The 20,614-nt window shown below is 41.4% G+C and overlaps 1 protein-coding gene across 1 annotated transcript; it reads left to right on the top strand.

Moving 5' to 3' along the window:
* Positions 1-7,583: 7,583 nt before the first annotated feature.
* lrrc58b (leucine rich repeat containing 58b) lies at positions 7,584-18,626 on the top strand. Its single transcript, XM_026145261.2, has 4 exons — positions 7,584-8,285; positions 14,189-14,317; positions 14,521-14,798; positions 16,184-18,626. The coding sequence occupies exons 1-4, from the start codon at positions 7,828-7,830 to the stop codon at positions 16,375-16,377; spliced, it is 1,059 nt and encodes a 352-aa protein (XP_026001046.1). The 5' UTR covers positions 7,584-7,827; the 3' UTR covers positions 16,378-18,626.
* The last annotated feature ends 1,988 nt before the right edge of the window (positions 18,627-20,614 follow it).

Here is a 20,614-nt window from a genome sequence, read left to right as displayed (position 1 = left end):
TTACTCAGAAATTACAAGAAACTTATATTCAACGCAATACAGCCAATACAATAGAATTATGTCAATTTCAGAAATTCATTAAAAATCATCCTTAGTAGTTAAGGTTTCAACCCTTTTTCTAGTCAGTGGGTGTGTGGGCAGACAACTCTGGCTTGTCACCCAGTTAGATTTCCTGGTATTTGTAAGATGGCACTATCTACAAATCAGGACACATTAACTACACTCAACAAAAATATAAACGCAACACTTTTGTTTTTGCTCCCATTCCCCATGGGATGGACGTAGAGACCTAAAATTCATTCCAGATACACAATATAACCATCCCTCCCAAACAGTGGTCACAAATCAGTCCAAATGTGTGGTAGTGGGCACATCTGCTATATTGAGATAATCCATCCCACCTCACAGGTGTGCCACATCAGGATGCTGATCTGACATCATGAGTAGTGCACAGGTGTACCTCAGACTGCCCACAACAAAAGGCCACCCTGGAATGTGCAGTTTTTTGCGCTATTGGGGGTCTGGGGACCCAGAACCGGTCAGTATCTGGTGTGACCACCATTTGCCTCATGCAGTGCAACACATCGTCGCATGGAGTCTATCAGATTGTCAATTGTGGCCTGTGGAATGTTGGTCCACTCCACTTCAATGGCTGTGCGAGGTTGTTGGATATTCGTGGGAACTGGTACACGCTGTCGTATACGCCGGTCAAGCACATCCCGAACATGCTCAATGGGTGACATGTCCGGTGAGTATGCTGGCCATGCAAGAACTGGGACATTCTCAGCTGCCATCTGCCCTGAACAATGTGAACCATGATTCATCCGTGAAGCGCACACCTCTCCAACGTGCCAGACGCCATCGAATGTGAGCATTTGCCCACACAAGTCTGTTACGGCGACGAGCTGGAGTCAGGTCAAGACCCCGATGAGGACGACGGGCATGCAGTTGAGCGTCCCTGAGACGGTTTCTGACAGTCTGTGCAGAAATTGTTTGGTTGTGCAAACCAATTGTTCCAGCAGCTGTCTGGGTGGCTGGTCTCAGACGATCTTGGAGGTGAACCTGCTGGATGTGGAGGTCCTGGGCTGGTGTGGTTACACGAGGTCTGCGGTTGTGAGGCCGGTTGGATGTGCTGCCATATTCTCTGAAACACCTGTGGAGACGGCTCATGGTTGAGAAATGAACATTCAATGCACGGGCAACAGATCTGGTTGACATTCCTGCTGTCAGCATGCCAATTGCACGCTCCCTCATTGCTTGTGGCATCTGTGGCATTTTGCTGTGAGACAAAACTGCACATTCCAGGGTGGCCTTTTGTTGTGGGCAGTCTGAGGTACACCTGTGCACTACTCATGATGTCAGATCAGCATCCTGATGTGGCACACCTGTGAGGTGGGATGGATTATCTCAATATAGCAGATGTGCCCACTACCACACATTTGGACTGATTTGTGACCACTGTTTGGGAGGGATGGTTATATTGTGTATCTGGAATGAATTTTAGGTCTCTACGTCCATCCCATGGGGAATGGGAGCAGTAACAAAGGTGTTGCGTTTATATTTTTGTTGAGTGTATGATATTTAAAAATGACATGATGACATAGTCCTTGGTCAGTTTACCAAGCATTTCTCAGTTTTGTTCTTTATAGTTCTGTTCATCATATCATTGTTTGTGAGTCCTGGATTATTTGATTATATGTTTACATTATGTGTTCTTTTGTTTTCAGTTCCATATTGCTTTTAAGTGTAGTTCTTCTTCAGCGTTCCACAAGTGGATGGAAGACTTGTGAAAACACTCTAGTGTTAAAGCCAGTCTTGTCTTCATGTCTGTTTATGCTTTTGTCTGTGTCAAGCTTGTGTGTCTTAGTCTGTGTTTTAGTTTGGTGGCCTCTTGTGTCTTTCTTGTGTTGAGTCTTACTTCCACTGTCTTCTTATTCCCAATGTATCCCTGCTGTGTTACACAGCTGTCTCCAATTCCCCTAATCGCCATCCTATTTATACATTTTGCCAATCTCCCGGTCTGAAGTACATTATTCTATTCTATTCTATTCTATTCTATTTATACAGTGCCAAATCACAACAACAGTCACCTAAAGACACTTTATGTTGCTGGGTAAAAACGCAACAATAATACAAAGAAAACCCCAACAATTTAAGTACCCCATATGAGCTAACATTTAGTGTGAGTGGGAAGGAAAAACTCCATTTGAAGAGGTAGAAACATCTGGCAGGCTCAAGGAGAGACAGCCATAGGACAACATATACACTGTGCAAGAGATACATACTAACTAATGATTAAATGCAGAGAGGTGTATAAACACAGAACGAGCAAAGAAGGAAAGAATTCATACATGATGGGAAGCCAGCAAGAGCCTAGGCTTATTGCAGCACAAATAAGGGAAGATCCAGGGTCACCTGATCCACTATAACTGTATTATTTGTCAAAACTGAGGGTTTTAATGCTAATCTCAAAAGCAGAGACGGGTGTTTGTCTTCTGAATTAATTTAGAATAGAATAGAGTTCAACTTTATTGTCATTGCACATGTCACAGGTACAAGGCAAGAAAATGCAGTTTGCGTCCATCCAGAAGTGCTTTAGCCATGATATAGATATATTAGAATATATATTAGCAATAATATAGGTATGTAAGTATATTACAGAAATGGGTCTATTATGGTATGTTACAATGCACACGGTATGAAGGTATGTTATGAATATGCTATAACTATAAGTATAGTTACAGGCTGTAGTGAGTACAAGCTATGTACAGGCTATGAACAGGATATAAATATGAAAAACTATACAGAATATGAGATATACAGCTATACAGAAATGTGAACTATGCAGGTTATAAACAGTTGTAGAATTAAAAATGATCGTATTGTACAGAATGATGTGAGCTGCATCCACAGAAGAGAGGTCTAAGAGATGAAGACTCTGATTACCGTTCAACCTTAAAATTCTATAGGAACCACACCTAATATTCCAAAATTAAAATCTGGATTTCAGAGCGAGTCAGTGAAGACAAGCAAATATGCTGTCTCTTTATAGTCCCTGTCATGACTCTCTCAGCAGCACTTTTGATCCATCAATATTAAACAATTATTGATGCAGCAGATTGAGATGAAACCTGGCCCAGAGGTACAGTAGGTGTCCCAGAGAAGGAATGTGTTGAAAGTTGGACCTCAACTATTCAGGATGATTTTTAATGAATTTATGAAATAGACAAATTTGTAGTGTATTGACTGTATTGAACTGAACACAAATTTACTGTGATTTCTGAAGGATATTACAGTAAATCTGGATGAAACTTGGCACACAGGTACAGTAGGTGTCCCAGAGGAGGGATGTGTTGAAAGTTGGACCTCAACTACTAAGGATGATTTTTAATGAATTTTTGAAATTTCCATAATTGTAGTGTATTGGCTGTATTGAATTGCATATAACTGTCCTTTAATTTTTGAGGAATTTTACAGTAAATCTGGATGAAACCTGGCGCACAGGTACAGTAGGTGCAGAGAAGGAATGTGTTGAAAGTTGGACCTCAACTACTAAGGATGATTTTTAATGAATTTTTGAATTTTCCATAATTGTATTGACTCTATTGGGCTGTTCCATTGTAATTTGTGTGTGTGCGCGCGTGTGTGACTGTTCGCGCGCGCGCACGTGTGCACGGGTCTAGGCTTTCAATCAGCAGAGTGAAGCTGACCCCCCACCCACTTGAAACGTAAAGGCAAATAGGCGGAGCGGTTAGTGCTACGTTTGTGCAGATTTGTGCAGGTAAAATTAGCGTTTGTGCTGCTACAGTATCTGAGATATTAAAAGTTATATTTTTTGCTGATGACATCACCATCCCCCCAGACTGCTCCAAAACAAACCAAAATGGTCTACTTTTTTAGTGCTACGTTTGTGCTGGTTTGTGCAGGTAAAATTAGCGTTTGTGCTGCTTCTGTTTTAAAGATATTAATGAAAATGTAAAGGTCAAAAGGTCAACCAGCCCCCCCACATTACCCAAATCCAACAAAAGTGGTATCAAACGTTTGTGCTACGTTTGTGCTGGTTTGTGCTGCAGAAATTTTTGTTTGTGCCGTTATTATTTTAAAGATATTAACAAAAATTTCTAGACGTCATGTTTGCTTTTGGAACTGTCTTAATTCCACCTATTGTGCATAAGGGTCAGTACAGGCAGAAATCTAGGTGTGCCATGGGTTCCCACAGGCCCCTGGTCAAAGTCACCAAACCAGTTCGTAAGCAGGTACAGGTGTGGCCAGAAGGGTCCTCAGAGGCACTGCTTTTCCACCACAGGCCGCCACACACGACAACACCACAGACTTTCAGGAATATACAGAAACTGTCACTGCCTACATCCCAAAATGCATCGATGATGTCACAGAGACCAGGACTATCACTGTCTGGGCCAATCAGAAACCATGGCTCACAGGTCAGGTTTAAATGCTCCTAAAGTTGAAAAATGCAAGCCTTCAGAGCCGGGAATTAGGTGAGTCTAAGAACAGCAAGGGCAAACCTGTCACGTGGCATCAGCTACAGCAAAGCTTCAGCGACAGCAGAGATACTTGGAGGCAGTGGCAAGGAATACAAACCATCACAGACTACAAGCCCACTCTACAGACCGTGGTGACACAATCCCCAGACAGTGTGTGGAGATCCCTCCACCATCATTACTGAACCCAAGAAGTCATCTATCTCCTGCTTTAAGGACTACCGTCCTGTCAAACTCACCTCCATCATTATTAAGTTAAGTGCTTTGAACGGTTAGTCATGCATCAAATCAAATTATTGCTTTCCCCCAACCTGGATCCATTTCAGTTCGCATACCGGTCAAAACACTCAACCGATGATGGAATTTCAACTGCCCCTCACTCAGCCCTCACACATCTGAACACTAGAGACTCATATGTCAGAGTGCTGTTCATAGACTTCAGTTCAGCATTCAACACCATCATTCCCCAGCAACTCATTCCCAAACTGGATCTGCTGGGGATCAGCACCTTGCTGTATAACGGGCTGCTAGATTTCTTGACAGGAAGACAGCAGACAGTACGGGTCAACAGCAACACCTCCAGCCCAAGAACACGGAATACGGGGGCTCCCCAAGGATGTGTGTTGAGCTCCCTTCTCTTCACTCTGCTGACCCACGACGAGATCTACTACAGGGGTGAAGTTAACCATCTGCCAGAGTGGTACAGCAACAACAACCTGTCCCTGAATGTGGAGAAGATCAACAGTGACTCTACTTCCTCTGCAAACTGAGAAGCACAAGAGATTCAACCCCCATTATGAGCACCTTTTACAGAGGCACAGTTGAGAGTATCCTCACCAGCTGCATCACTGTGTGGTATGACTCCTGCATTGGGTTCTGCAGGAAAAAATGACAACGGGTAGTGAGAGCAGCCGAGAGCATTGTGGGGACCTCTCTTGCCTCCCTCCCCAGGAGATCTACTGCACCTGCCTCATCTGGAAGGTCGTCTCCATTACAGGTGACTCCACTCATCCCTTCAACAGCGTCTTCAGTTTGCTGCCATCAGGAAGGATACTGAAGAGCCTCCGGGGCAGAACCAGCAGACTGAGAGACAGCTTCGTCCATCGGGCTGTCAGGATGCTGACCATCTCTGGATCGAGAAGGGGGGCCCAAGGGTACATCTTTCGCCATCCTACAATGCTGTGATTGTAGCCATTCAACACATTCTGTGAATGGTACTCATGGCCATTGATCAATAGGCTTTGATTAGTTGTCATTGATCAATGGTCATAAGAATTTGCATACTAACAATCATGGAATTAACCCCCCGGCACATTGTTCATTCAGTGGCGCTAGTTTCCTTCACTATGCAAATGTACTGTTTATATGGTTGGGGAAACCTACAGTCAGCTGAGACTGAAGAAGTCACTTGGATGAGTGACGAAACGTTTCTCCAACTGAAAATGTCCAGATGAACAGAATCAACCTTTTGGGATTTACTTACCTGGATGATTAAGCACGCATCAAGACGTTATTTTATTAAACATTTTAAAATGTTAGCAGCACAAACAAACATTTTTGCAGCACAAACCAGCACAAACGTTTGACATCCATTTTGTTTGATTCCATTAATATGGGGGGGGGGGGGGGGCTGGTTGACGTCTAGAAATTTTTGTTAATATCTTTAAAATAATAACGGCACAAACAAAAATTTCTGCAGCACAAACCAGCACAAACGTAGCACAAACGTTTGATACCACTTTTGTTGGATTTGGGTAATGTGGGGGGGCTGGTTGACCTTTTGACCTTTACATTTTCATTAATATCTTTAAAACAGAAGCAGCACAAACGAAAATTTTAGCAGCACAAACCAGCACAAACGTAGCACAGTTGATTGACACCCATTTTGTTTGATTTAATTAATGTGGGGGGGCTGGTTGACCTCTGATGACCTCTAGAAATTGTTATTAATATCTTTAAAATGATAGCAGCACAAACGAAAATCTTTGCAGCACAAACCAGCACAAACGTAGCACAAACGTTTGATACCACTTTTGTTGGATCTGGGTAATGTGGGGGGGCTGGTTGACCTTTACATTTTCATTAATATCTTTAAAACAGAAGCAGCACAAACGCTAATTTTACCTGCACAAACGTAGCACTAAAAAAGTAGACCATTTTGGCCCGTTTTGGAGCAGTCTGGGGGGATGGTGACCTTTGAATGACCTATAAAATAAAGTTTAATATCTCGGAAACCGTAGCAGCACAAACGCTAATTTTACCTGCACAAATCTGCACAAACGTAGCACTAACCGCTCCGCCTATTTGCCTTTACGTTTCAAGTGGGTGGGGGGTCAGCTTCACTCTGCTCTTTTTTTTTTTTTTTTTTTCTTTATTAGTAATATAAACATACAAACAAAATGCACCATATATTACAGATTCAGAGAATAAACATTTCTTACACATTAGCAACTTTCATATATAGTGAAAATAAAATATAAAGATGGGGTCACATAAATTAACAGATTATTAACTCACTAAATACTTCACTCTGCTCTTTCAGCAAGGATATAAAGCGAAAAGGCGCTACCGTAAAGACTGGTGTAAAAGCGCAAGGAAATTTATGCGGCGAAGAAGAAGCAGCTGGCTTGACCGCGGCTCACAAATGACCGCTCACTTTACCGCGGTGAATAAGCTGTGACATTTTTATGCATAGACCTGAATTCAGTGGGAGGAACCCAATTATCCTGTACCTATTTCTCATTCCATGCACATCCAAGTCAGCATTGAACTGCATAACGTAACAGAGGACGCGTGTTGCATAAGGGCAGAGAAAATGGGTAGCTGATTTTATCGATCATCGGCCACCACTGTCCCGTTTTCGTAAGACTTAAAAAAAACACAAAAACAAGAAAAAAAATGCAGTCAGAGGTTGTACATGGCAACTTGTGCCAGGAAACTGTTAATAAACTCCAAAAATCAGTTACAACTCCCTTAATCAATGCCATGTAATATGACAGATCGGGAGCGAACCCAATGGGCGCGTGGGTGGGCGGGATTTATATGGAGAATCAGCCAATCTGAACCAGGAAGCCACAGGCCATCCCAACAGCTGCGAGTAGAAGAGCCTCACAGCGTTCGGTGTAGCTATTGTGGCTTATTTCAGCCTGTTGTAAGCAATACATTAGTCATTTAGACGTGATTAGAAATGCTGTTAAATGTTACTGGTAGATGCTCGTGCTTTATGTTAAAAATAGGCAACTTGTGGAGCTAAGTCACGCGTTGACGTTAAACGTTCTCTGCGAAACTTTTGCAGAGTTGAAAAAAAGGAAACAAAATTGCCAAAATGGAGAGTCACGAACGGGCAGCGGCAGTGGGCGACGGCGTGCTCGACTTCTCACGCTTGGGTTTGAACACTCTGAGCGTTGACAGTATCACCGACAGGAGGAAAAGAGACACCAAACAACTCTACCTGAACTACAACCGACTAGGCTCGCTGCCGTCGTCGGTCACCCTGTTCTTCAACCTCGAGTTTCTGGACATTAGCAACAACGGACTTTCGTTCATCTGTGAGGACATTATGCGCCTGACCAAGCTGAAAACACTTATAGCCAAGAACAACCGCTTGGACGAGTTCTCGCTGCCCAAGGAGTTCGGCTCTCTGCAGCTGGAGGTGCTGAACTTTAGCGGGAACCGATTCGAGGAGATCCCGCTTCAGTGTACCAAACTGCTGCGCTTGCAGTCGCTTTCACTCGGAGGAAACAGATTGAAAAGTATACCTGCAGAGATAGAAAACTTAACCAGGTAAGGTAACAACACAAAACGGCCGAAAAGTCAATATATGAGTGACGTTTCAGTCCAGCGCTGAGGTAATGGATTACGTATAGTGTCCAATCTGCATATCTTTGCTTGAGGCAATCGACTATATTGCATACGATATAATCTGACCAACTGATAATTGAGGGGGTGGAGAGGAATCAATCTTTTATTTCTCTCCAGTAAAGCCCTCTGAATATTACCTGTATTGGTCACTACATAGGTTTTTTTTACGACTTCCCTTTTGGTTAAATTTAACAATGTAATTAGCTATGGTCGTTGCTATGGTTATCTGCTGCAGAGACGGGCCAGCCTTTGGGCCCCTCGGCCCGAGCTAAACCCACCACCAACGACACACTTCAACGCTGCTAATATAGTACTATATATTGTCCACGCTTCGTCTCGGCATAATACATCTGGCACAACTGTTATAATGGGTAACTATTGTTCTTGTAAAAAAATAAAAAAAATAAAAGAAACCAGCAGACAATAAGTTTCTAAAACTAGTTAGCTGTTATTTAGGCATAGACTTATTTTATTTTTTTTTAAATTTATTTGCATAGCAATGCAATTGTTAAAACAGACAATATTAACTAACTTAAATAGAAACTTGCTAACTTAGTAGTTGGTTACCAGTGATAATGCCTATGGTTTTAATGCAAAGTCGCATCTAGTCAAGTCTAGGCTTTCATCTGTTTGAATCACTGTTAGTGAATCATAATGATAAATAACTAAGATAAAGGAAGCATACCATTATCTTGCTTTTTTTTTTTTTTTTTTTTTGTTTGTTTTTGTTTTTTCCTGTTTTGTTCATACATCCTTTTTTGTTTTTTGTTTTTTTTAAATCTCAGATATACTTATTGCAATCTGTTTGCAGTTAGTGTGGATAAACACTGTCCTAACTCTGACAATGAAAATTATTATCCCAGTAGCATTAAGTTGTCAAACATTCACTTTCTCTTGTATGATTACACAATAAAAATATACATTCATCAACCTGTCTTATGTGACATTTTCAGGGCTTAGACTGTTTATGACTTGGCCTGGCTCTGCTCAGCCAGTCAGCAACAATATCTGAATATAGCCAACTAAATCTCACCTGTCAGGCGACTAAAATATTACTGCTAAGATCTGCAATTTGTTTCCTGATGTTTCTGAACTTATTGGACGCTAAACATGTTAAAATGCATAAATCCATAAGTTGGTGATTAATGAAATATCTTAGTAAAAATTACTTTTTCCTGCTGTTCTTTATGTTATGGAATTTCACATACATTTTAAAATTAAAATGTATGTGAAATTCCATATTAATTTCATATATAAATTGTTGAAATAATATATCATTTTTAATTTTTCTGTATTTTGAACTTATTATTATTATTATTATTATTATTATTTTATTTTATTTATTTATTTTTTTTTTAAAGAAGAAAAGTAGATGCTGTTTCTGGGGAATATATTAGGATATGTGAGTATTGGGCCCAGCAGTACTCGCAGTACTCCTTGTGCCATATCGAATGGGATCTTTCGACTGGTTGCTAGGGAAATGTATTTCTCTACTGGTTGGTTGTGGTTGCTGGCTCTCGCTGGGTGAAATCCGATTGTAAGAAGGTTCTTCACTAGAAATATCCTACTAATTGCTTTGGTTGCTTGCATATTGCAACAGTTGCTTGTAGATTTTCATGTTTGTCTGCAAACATTTGTTAATTACTAGCCGAGCAACGGAACAACTTGAAAAGGTATGACAAAAACTGGAAATGGAAGAGGTTTGTCTTTTACAGTAAAAGTTTTGCTCCAGCTGTGCAGCCAAAAATTTCAGAAAAAGTTTTTGGAGAAAAGTCTTTCACTTCCATTCAAACTGTGACTGCAGTAGCAACCAAAGAAACTATGAGGGTTTTGCCAACAGGGGGAATACACTTTTCCCAGTGACAGGTGATTGCACGGGGTCGCAGGCTTGCTTTCCTATTTTCACAGCAACTGCCATCAACCTCCTGCAACCACTTGAAGCTGCTGGTTGCCAAATGGTGTTTAGGGCTGTCTGACTGTGGCTGTATTCGATTGGAGTGTATGGGAAAATGTCCCTTAACCCTGACAAATTTGCTGGTGAATTTATTGACTCAGTCGCTCATTTTGGTTTCATGTTGAATAAGACACTAACTCTATTTTGTAAGTTTTGATTATTCAATTTCAGAAAGGAGGTTTGCGGCACTGTTGAAGACATTGTTGGCAGAAAATGCAGAAAGTGAGCAGTTGAATAAATTCACGAGCAAGAACGTGGTTTTATAACCAAGCTCAAAAGTTCACTGAGATCAGAGGAGCTCATTTCAAAATAAAAGCGAACAGCTCAAGTCTGTTCAAAACTTTTTCAGCCCTGTTTTCTGTTAAATGGGGCAAAGCAGGGTAAGGACTTCTTATCTTGAACTGCTGACAGGTACAAGTGTCACAGTGACCGAATGCTGGGCCAAAGATCAAACCTAATCGTTTTATCAACGCGTACAAAATACTGCAGCTCAGAGGCAACCGATTTAATTATTTAAATTTAATTATAAGACACATACTGGCAGGAAGTATTTAGACTTTTTTTTTTTTACAGTAAGCCTTTTATATGTGGACAGTACAGTATTGTATTCACCATTTTTCCTTGAAAACTGCTCAACATTGAATTGCATTTTCCAAATTCAACTACACATTCTCACATGGATCGAAGTCTGGGCTCTGACTGTGGCTGTTCCTGGAGGTGCTTATTGAGCAGAATGGATATGGTGGGCTTAATTGTTAATATTCTTGCATACTCACTTAAAATAACTTAATGACACAATAAAAGAAACTCCACACTGCTAAGCTTCCCTCAGTTTGTTGCACGGCTGTCTTTCGAAACTCATTACTTCGATGATGTGGAAGTAGGATCGTTACAATGTTACAAAGCCCTTTTCAGGTGATGCCAGTTAAATGGAAAGTAGTAGATGTCTGAAGATGTGTTCAGACCAAATGAGAGTTCAAAATATTTCATCTTCAGATGACAACCAGAAATGGTGGACAAACATACTTAAACTGTTTCTGGGCAGCCTGAGACCTATGATTCAACTTCTCTTTTATGTAGAAAAAAAAAAAAAGGGGGGGGGGGTCTTGGAGAATATTGAACAAATATAAGTGAATATTTGAGGACTTTGAAAAAACCCAAACAGTTGACTCTGTTTGCACAAAGGGGAAACTTGGCTTCACATTTGATGTGAACATATCATAAAAGGGATATTTTATAGACAAGCCACCTAATTGCTGCAAAAAGACAGTATATACTTTTTTTCTTTATTATCAGGACTAATAAATTGTGTGTGTGTGTGTGTGTGTGTGTGGACATTTACGTTCTTGTCTCAGCTTTAATGCTGCATCAGCTGAAGCACCCTGGCAACAGTTGTGCACGCAAAGAGATTCCTTTTGGTTATGTGTCCTATAGCACCTGATAAGGGTTCATTAAGTCTCTTTGCAATGTAGGAAAGTTACTGTCCACTTGCTATCATAATCATTGATAAGCACACTTTGATTACACACTGGTGATCTTTGTTTCCAAAAAGCTCAGTGACTTGTTACAGCACAGGTTTAAAGGCCGTCTCCTGATCTAATTGATTACGTCATACAAACTCATCTGTGTTCACTATCACTGTATGTTAAGTTTTTCTTGTTCTTCAAAAATAATCCCTCATGCAGCAAAATGACTTGTAACTCTACACATTTTTCTGCCTGAGTAATTTTCAGTTTGTCCTTGTTGACCTAGTTGCCTGTAGTCCGTCCTCGCTGACCCTGTGAGTTTGTGAGCCTCATTCACACAGAGCTGGTTCGCACTGTGTTTTATTGAACATGAAAGGACAATCCAGTGCCCAGTATATGAACCAGGAGGTCCTGGATCACAGAGACAACACTGATTGGTCAGGGATGAGAAAGATGGAATGCATCTGAAAAAATCCTGAAGCACACTGGATGGTGCTTGTATGCGAAAACTGTCACTGCAGCCAAATCTGTTATCCTAATAAAGGTTTCAACTACATTAATGGTTTTTTTTTTGTTTTTTTTTTTCATTTTAAATCTAAACTTATGCTGCATTTCTGTCTTTTAAAGTCAAAGCATCTACTGTGAATTAAGACTGTTTGATTGATCCTCTGGACATTGTTTTTGAATTGAAATGCAAGAAGTGACTTCCATTAAAATGTGTGTACAAGATTAGAGCCTGCCTGATATGGGATTTTTAAGGCAATACTAATGGTTAATATTGGCTAACCAATAAATCAGTCAGGCTTTATATAATATCTCTAATATATATTATAGACTATATAAAGGGGAAAAAAGTCAAGCTAGTATTCTTTGACTATATTTCCCAAAAATGGTTAATCTAAAGGGGGGGACTTGAGTCACTTTTCATTCCAAGCTCCTTAGATTACTGCGATGTGGATGACTGAGAACCTACAAAGACAATTGACCTGATACAACTCCATAAGATTTGTGACAGACTTTGGGGGGGGGGGGGATTAATTGTAGAGTCTACAAAATAGACATTTAGTCATATTGCCAATAAACTAATACAAAAAAATAACTGGTGAATTATCTAGGCAAGCAGTGAATGAATGTGTCGTGCTGTGGTGTTTCAGGGGTGCAAACAGAAGAAGAAGACAAAGTACATGTAACCACATGAACCAGCTTTATAACCTTTAAGGACGCGCTGAACTTGATTAGCTGATAAACCTTGCATATCAGCTAGATACCTGTAAGACGGAGAGAGGTGCTATACTAACAAGTTTCTTTAGGTTTATCCTTCCCATGACCCAAACATTAGTCTCAGCAAGCGATCTTGTAGGATGGCTGGTCATTGTGCAAGTTATCACTAACACTGCTGTGATCAAATGACAGTTTATAAAATACAGCAGCGGGCTATAACAAAACTATGCATGGATGATGATGTACCATGAGTCAGTTCATGATATGTCTTTGAAATTGTCAGTAGTTTTGTTTCACGGTGTTGGTGTGGGCAGTGAGCAGACCCTGAATGTCTCCGTTCTTTTCAAAGAGAGGCTCAGCCACCAAGGACAGGATAATGGCTTCATGTCTCGCAGTCGCTGTGTCATCAGTTCCTGCAGGCAGATGGCCTGACAGCTTACTTTCGCTGACCAGCCACCCATAGCTCTCTCATGTCTCTCTTTGATGCCATCCCCTCACCCCCACCCACTCGTGTTCTTGATACCTATAATAACTCAGCATGGTGGGGGTTTTTTTTGTTTGTTTTTTTTGGGGGGGGTTATTTAATTTTTTTGCCTAGCAACAAGCATGTATGTCTGTTTTCCTCAATGTAAATGTCGTCATCATCATCATCTCAGAATTTATTTCATGTCCTTGTTTTGTTTTTTATTTAAATCAACATATTTTGTAAGCAAAGTTTCATATTTGGTGACAAACCTGAACTCTGACCATGAAAAGGTGAAGCTTCAGCGCCCCCTTGTGGCATACTTTAATGTAACACTTTATTTGTTTATTTAATGAGATGAAATCATCATTGGTGGCTAATACAGTGCTCTTTGTGGTATCTGTGGCCCTCAGCCATCAGCAGGGTTGACAGGAGTCTGAAGCTATGGCTATAAACTCCTATTGTCTATAGGAACAATAGACAATAGGAGTTTAATTGGGGGAAGAGAAAAAATACCTGCACAGCAGCAATTGTGATGGAAAGTGTAATTTTATTGCATTTAGACTTATTTATTTAAATTTGTCATGGTAAAAATCACAAAGGAGAGAAATGGATGCTCTACAACAGAGCACCATATGAAAGATGGTGCTCTGTGTGATGCACGGAGGAAAAAAATCTTGAGATTGCAAATCAATACCTGTTTTCTTTTGTCATCTGTCAGTTTGGAGATGTTGTACCTGGGCGGAAACCTTATTTCAGCCATTCCTCCTGAAGTAGCGAATCTGCCCTACCTCACCTACTTGGTCCTGTGTGACAACCGCATCCAAAGTGTCCCACCGCAGCTCACCAGGTAATATCAGCACTCTCCAACTATCCTAGCAATCGCCACACACCAGTCTACCTACAGCTTGACTATATGGTCTCCTCAGAGATGCTATCTGAGTTAGAACTGTAATTTATCCTGCATTGATCAGGTAGCTGAACTTTCAAGTAGTCATGATTTTTATCAAAGTGCAAACAAAACTGACAGAGTGCTTATGCATCCGATTCTAGGCTCCACTCGCTGCGATCTTTAAGCCTACACAACAACTTGCTCACTTACCTGCCGAGAGAGATCCTGAGCCTGGTGCACCTGCAGGAGCTCAGTCTTAGAGGCAACCCGCTGGTTGTGCGCTTTGTCAAGGAGATGACCTACGATCCACCCTCATTGCTAGAGCTGGCAGGGCGCACCGTTAAGAGTCGAAATCTTCTGTACTCCCCTTTTGACCTGCCTGCAAACCTGGTGCGTTATCTGGACTTGGCCAGCAAGTGTCCCAACCCCAAGTGTGCCGGTGAGTTGTGCCTAATGATTACATGCCATGTCACCAGTTTCAGTGAACAATAGGTGGGTGAGGCTGCTGTGCTCCAAGCCGGAGCTGTGTGCCTCAGATAATCAGATTGAGGATATCCTCTCTTTGATATACAGATTTAAATGTAGCAAAAGAAATCTCACATGGATTAATTGTACATATGGTGACCTCCTTATTTGAAACTTATTTTATGAGCATCTATCCATTGTATCAGTATATATGACAGGATAAGGATAAGCGTCATAGCTCCTTTAATTTTATCTTGTGACCTTCCTATGGAAATTCCATATCCCAGGTTGGGAACCACAGTTATGTCACCATGCTCACCACACTTGTGAGCTGCTCACTACAACTGTTGTTCCTCATATTGTATATTATCCATCCATTTTCTTCTGCTTATCTGGGGCTGGGTCACGGGGGCAGCAGCCCAGGCAGAGAAGCCCAGACCTCCCTCTCCCCAGCCACCACCTCCAGCTTATCCGGGGGAACACCAAGGCGTTCCCAGGCCAGCTGAGAGAGAGAATCTCTCCAGCGTGCCCTGGGTCTGCCCCGGGGCCTCCTCCCAGTGGGACATGCCCGTAAAACTGCGCCCAGGGGGCATCCTTGTCAGATGCCCGAACCACTTCAACTGGCTCCTTTCGATGTGGAGGAGCAGCGGCTCTACTCTGAGCCCTTTCCGAATGGCCGAACTTCTCACCCTATCTCTAAGGGAGAGGCCAGCCACCCTTCGGAGGAAACCCATTTCCGCCGCTTGTATTTGCGATCTCGTTCTTTTGGTCACTACCCACAGCTCGTGACCATAGGGTGAGGGTAGGGACGTAAATCGACCGGTAAATTGAGAGCTTCGCTTTTACACTCAGCTCTCTCTTCTCTCCGCATCACCAATCTGTCTGTCGATCTTTTGCTCCCTTCTCCCATCACTCGTGAACAAGATCCCGAGATGCTTAAACTCCTCCACTTGGGGCAGGAACTTGTCCCTGACCCGGAGTAGGCACTCCACCCTTTTCCGGCTGTGGACTATGGCCTCAGATTTGGAGGTGCTGATTCTCATTCCCACCGCTTCACACTCGGCTGCGAACCGTTCCAAGGCGAGCTGGAGGCCATCGCCTGATGAAGCCGACAGGACCACATCATCTGCAAAAAGCAGAGATGAGATCCTGAGACCACCGAAGTGAAAGCCTTCCACCACTTGGCTACGCCTAGAAATTCTGAACAGAACCTATGACAAAGGGCAGCCCTGGCGGAGCCCATCACCCACCTGTGTGTGTGTGTGTGTGTGTGTGTGTGTGAGTGTGAGAGAGAAGAACAGCACAAGTTACTGTTACTTAAGCCTGACTGTGCATTTCCTGTCACTCTTCTTGTTCCAGGTGTGTACTTTGATTCGTGCGTGCGCCAGATCAAATTTGTAGACTTCTGTGGAAAGTACCGGCTACCCCTCATGCACTACCTGTGCTCCCCTGAGTGCACCTCTCCCTGTAGCTCCAACCCGCAGAGCGACGCAGAGTCTGAGGAAGAGAACAGTGTGCCTGCTGACCGCCTTCAGAGAGTGCTTCTGGGATAGTACGACCAAGAGGAACATCTGATCCTCTGTCCAGACAAATCCTTGACAGTTTGCCATTGTTTTTATAACACTAACAAGGACCCTGATTAAGACTTTATTGGACATATTAGTGCTCATACACATTTTTATTTCCCCCCCCCCCCCCCGTTTCAGCCACTGAAACGCACAAAAAAAGTGAGACAACTTACTAATGTGAAATCTATTCTATGAATGTTTTCGGTTGGTTTTCTTTCTTTTTTTAATCTTTTTTTTCTTTTGTTTCATGAAGCGTGTTGTCTCACCATACATCAGTCTATCTAGAGCACATGAAGGAAGGTCCTTCCACACCTGCTTGCCTCATGGTTGAGCACAGGAGGGCAGTAAAACTCTTGTTTGACTGAAGGAGTGAAAGGATTCTTTTTTGTTTTCAGGGCAACATGTTTAGTTGTAATTACAACATTTCATTCTGTGCAGATGCTACAGTGTATTAGTCTGCATTTTCACTTTGAGTATGAGCTCTTTGTCAGCCTTCATCTGACTTTATTTGACCATCAAGCCTGATGTGCCAACCAAGAAAAAGTCAGTGTTTTTTATAGTATGTGAGCAGGAACTTTGAACACTGTTTCAAACTGCGGTACTATAAATATTTTTTGTGGTTTGAGATGGGCTTATGCGCACTTTGCTGTGGCCAGTCCCCCAAAATACTAAAGGACCAGTATGTAGGATTTTGATGGGGAGGGTTCACTTTCAGTCATGTGATCAACCCTGGAGGACCAAAAGAAAATTAAACATTGCTGGCCAAAGCTAGATATGCCACATAACTGAGGAAAAGTGCACACCTGTCAATTTTCCAGCTATTTCAAACCACATGTTTAGATCACCCAAATATGAAAAGCAAAGATTTGTGAACCATAAGTTAGATATGTGGCTGTCTAGTCAGCATACTCAATGACAAGGGAGAACTAAACTGTGGTCAAGTTTAAACCATTGTGTGTCATTTCAAATAAATCATCACTGACAACCTGGGTATCTGTGAAGGAGATGACTGAGGACCGAGTCCTCACAGATGGAAAGTAACTGTTAACTATGCCAATAGAATATGTCTTTGCTTTTGAAAGACTGGGGTGTGTCATAGACAATGGTTCACATGGAGTCCTGCACTCTGCGCTTTGTTAGCAGTTGTGAAACAGTTGAGTGTCTGATTATGGGTTGTAATGGCTGTGCAGCATTTTGGCTAAACACAAACCAGATGAACAAAACCTGGTTTTGGCTTTCAACACAGGAGCGGGTCCTCATCCACCAAGCTCCAGTGTTTCTACTTTAGCCCAGAAGAGATGAGCCAAACATTGTCTCTACAGAGGACCTTTCATTAGCAGCCGCTCCAGGTTCCTCAGAGGTGTTGACTTGGTTGTCATGTTGCTAGATCCCACTTAATCCTGCATACTGCCTTCCGAATAGCAAGGTGGCGATCTTTTATCAGTGCTTTTGTCTCAACTGCATGCCACCTTTGGGGGGGGAAGGCTGCGATGGCTTAGTAGTTTTAAATTAACTCATAGTGGTTATGTGGAAGAATGCTTATCCAGGCTGACTCACAGGAAGTGGATGTGGGTTGGGCCAGGGAAAACCATTCACTGTGTTCTCACAAAAACAATAGCTATTGAGCGCAACCCAGTACCAGCCTTTGTGTTTATGTTCAGGGCTGTTAGTTTTCTGTGGGCATAAACATATGAAGATGTATCTGAATAAAACCCACAGTCAGTGATATATGTATGGTTACATATCTGCTGCAACTTTCTGCTTGTGTGGAAAGCTGGATCATTTTATAATGTCCCAGACAGTTTGTGTCCATTAGTCAGGAGAAGAAATCCAATTTGGCTTCACATTAGACCTTAATGTTAAGAAAACAGAAGAACGTTCTTCTATGTTACAGAAGTTACAGTAGTTACAATTCCTAAGTGCCTTACTAATCAAGACTTCTAACAGCAAAGCAAGTATGAAGAAACTGATATATGCACCCTGAAATGTGAATAATTTAGCTTTATAAAAGTCACTTATCTGATTTCCATACTCATCTGTTTAACAGCAAATATACAAAATAGCCCTTTAAAACAAAATGGATTTATATAAATGTATAAATCCATTTTTAAAAAAATGTTAAAGTGCTACATTTGTAACAAGCTTTGGAATAGACAATGCTTTAACCTCAGATATTGTAAGTAGATGTACAGTAAATAATGACATTAATAAAGACTGATTGTTATATCTTTAAATTGTGTGTGTATTGTGATCTTTTCTGATTGAATTAAAGCAAATGGGAGCAACAACTTGGAATTCTTCAGTTGCATTTATGTTGTTATACGATTTGAATACAGAGGCTGCTTTTCAAATATCTGGTATCTGTAATATGCATGTGTGCAAATGATTCGCACAACTATTAGCTGAAACTATAACTAATGTCAATTTAAAAAGTTACATGTTCACCGTTTTAGTCCTGAAAAGGACTGAATTGCATTCCTTTTACATATATTTTTTTTTTGTATGTGTTGGTCTGAGCAGCAGAATCTCCTCAGATCCACACAGCCTGTGATTACAACTACATTGATTGCTGTTTAACCCTAATAGAATCAGAGTACTTTTTAATGCTGGTAAAAAAATAAATATATATATGTACACACACACACACACACACACACACACACACACACACACACACACACACACACACACTCTTTATTAGGTACACCTTATCAATATTGGATTACCTTTTGTTTTCAGAACTGCCTCATTCTTCGTGGCCTATTCTCAACAAGGCACTGGAAACTGTTTCTGCAGATTTATTGACTGAAATTTCCTCCAAAACCAATCTGATTTTAGCTTTGTGATATGGTGCTCTATCCTGCTGGGAGTGGCCATCAGAAGATAAGTACACTGCGGTCATAAAGAAATTAATTTGGGATGGATCAATGCCTTCATGTTATTTACACCAAGTTCTGAACAAGCATGAGAATATTGCAAACGAAATCAAGACTCATTAAATATATTTTTCTAATCTTGTATTGTCAAGTTTTAGTAAGCCTGTGCAAGTTGTAGCCTCTGTTTGCTGATCTTAGCCAACCTGCTGTGGTCTGCGGCCGTACTCCATCTGCTTTAATGTTTGATATTCAACCACTCATTGCATTAGTTGCAATAAGTCTGTTGCCTTCCAAAGAGCTTGAAGCAGTCGAGCTCTGTCATAAACAAGGTATTTTTCCCCAGAGAACTGCTGCTTACTGGGTATTTCTCTTTTTTTGGACCATTTGGACCATTCTCTGTAGAGATGTCTGTGGAGGAAAATCCCAGGACACCAACAGTTTCTATGCAGTTTCTGGCACCAATAACCATGGCAAAGGCAAAGTCCCTTAAATCTCCTTTCTTCCCTCATGCTGAAGCTCAGTTTGACTGGTCATCTTGAATTGTCTACATGCCTACACTTGCAATGAGCATGTGTACTTATTAAAGTGATCACAGATGAAAAGTAACACTCAGTTCTTCTGATCAGTTACTTGCAGATATTTCCTAATACTAGCCACATGCCTAAATTAAATAAGAACAGGGTTGGATTGGCTTTTGTAGAATCACTGGTTGCTGCTATTATCTGACTAGTAGTAGTGAAACCAAGAGCTGCATTGTTTTTTATGTTGCACCAAATGCTGTACAGGCACCTCACAGCACCTGTTCATGCTCATGCTGTTTTTTAGTTGCAAACTGAACTTGTTTGGGTCAGCGTTCACAGAAATACTCTTTTTAAAATGTATTCATGCGCAACACTGGCTCCTAAAGACTTTGTGTTTGTTGTTTGCACGAACCGTTCCATTTTGTAGCTTGAATATGTCCAGGTTTCATTTGCATATGAAGGTGAATTCATTCTTGCATTTGAATACCAAGAGCCCTTTTCTGATACAGCTAGTGAATTCCGCCTCTCACAATCTGCAAATCCTTTAACATCAGCAGCCAAAGGCTGCTAAACTACTAGTTTGTTTTCCTTTCTCTCGCCTCTTTTCACAGTTTCTGTTCTTACCTCGGCATCTAATTCCACTTCTTTTCACCTCACTGTTTCATTAAGCCTGGTTGGCAAAGAGGGTAGCACATATTTTGTTTATTTTCAATGGTCTTTGAGCAAGTCACAGCTGGGTTCCACTGTTTTTGCAGCGTGTCTCTTGTTCCTCATTTCTGCTCTCAGCACTTGCACATGAACCCTTCTACCAACAGCAAACACCAA

Source organism: Astatotilapia calliptera, chromosome 16 (genome assembly GCF_964374335.1).
Source record: "Astatotilapia calliptera chromosome 16, fAstCal68.1, whole genome shotgun sequence".
Taxonomy (NCBI): Eukaryota; Metazoa; Chordata; class Actinopteri; order Cichliformes; family Cichlidae; genus Astatotilapia; species Astatotilapia calliptera.
The sequence above is the reverse complement of the archived record's forward strand: the minus strand, read 5'-3'. Positions and strand labels throughout refer to the sequence as shown.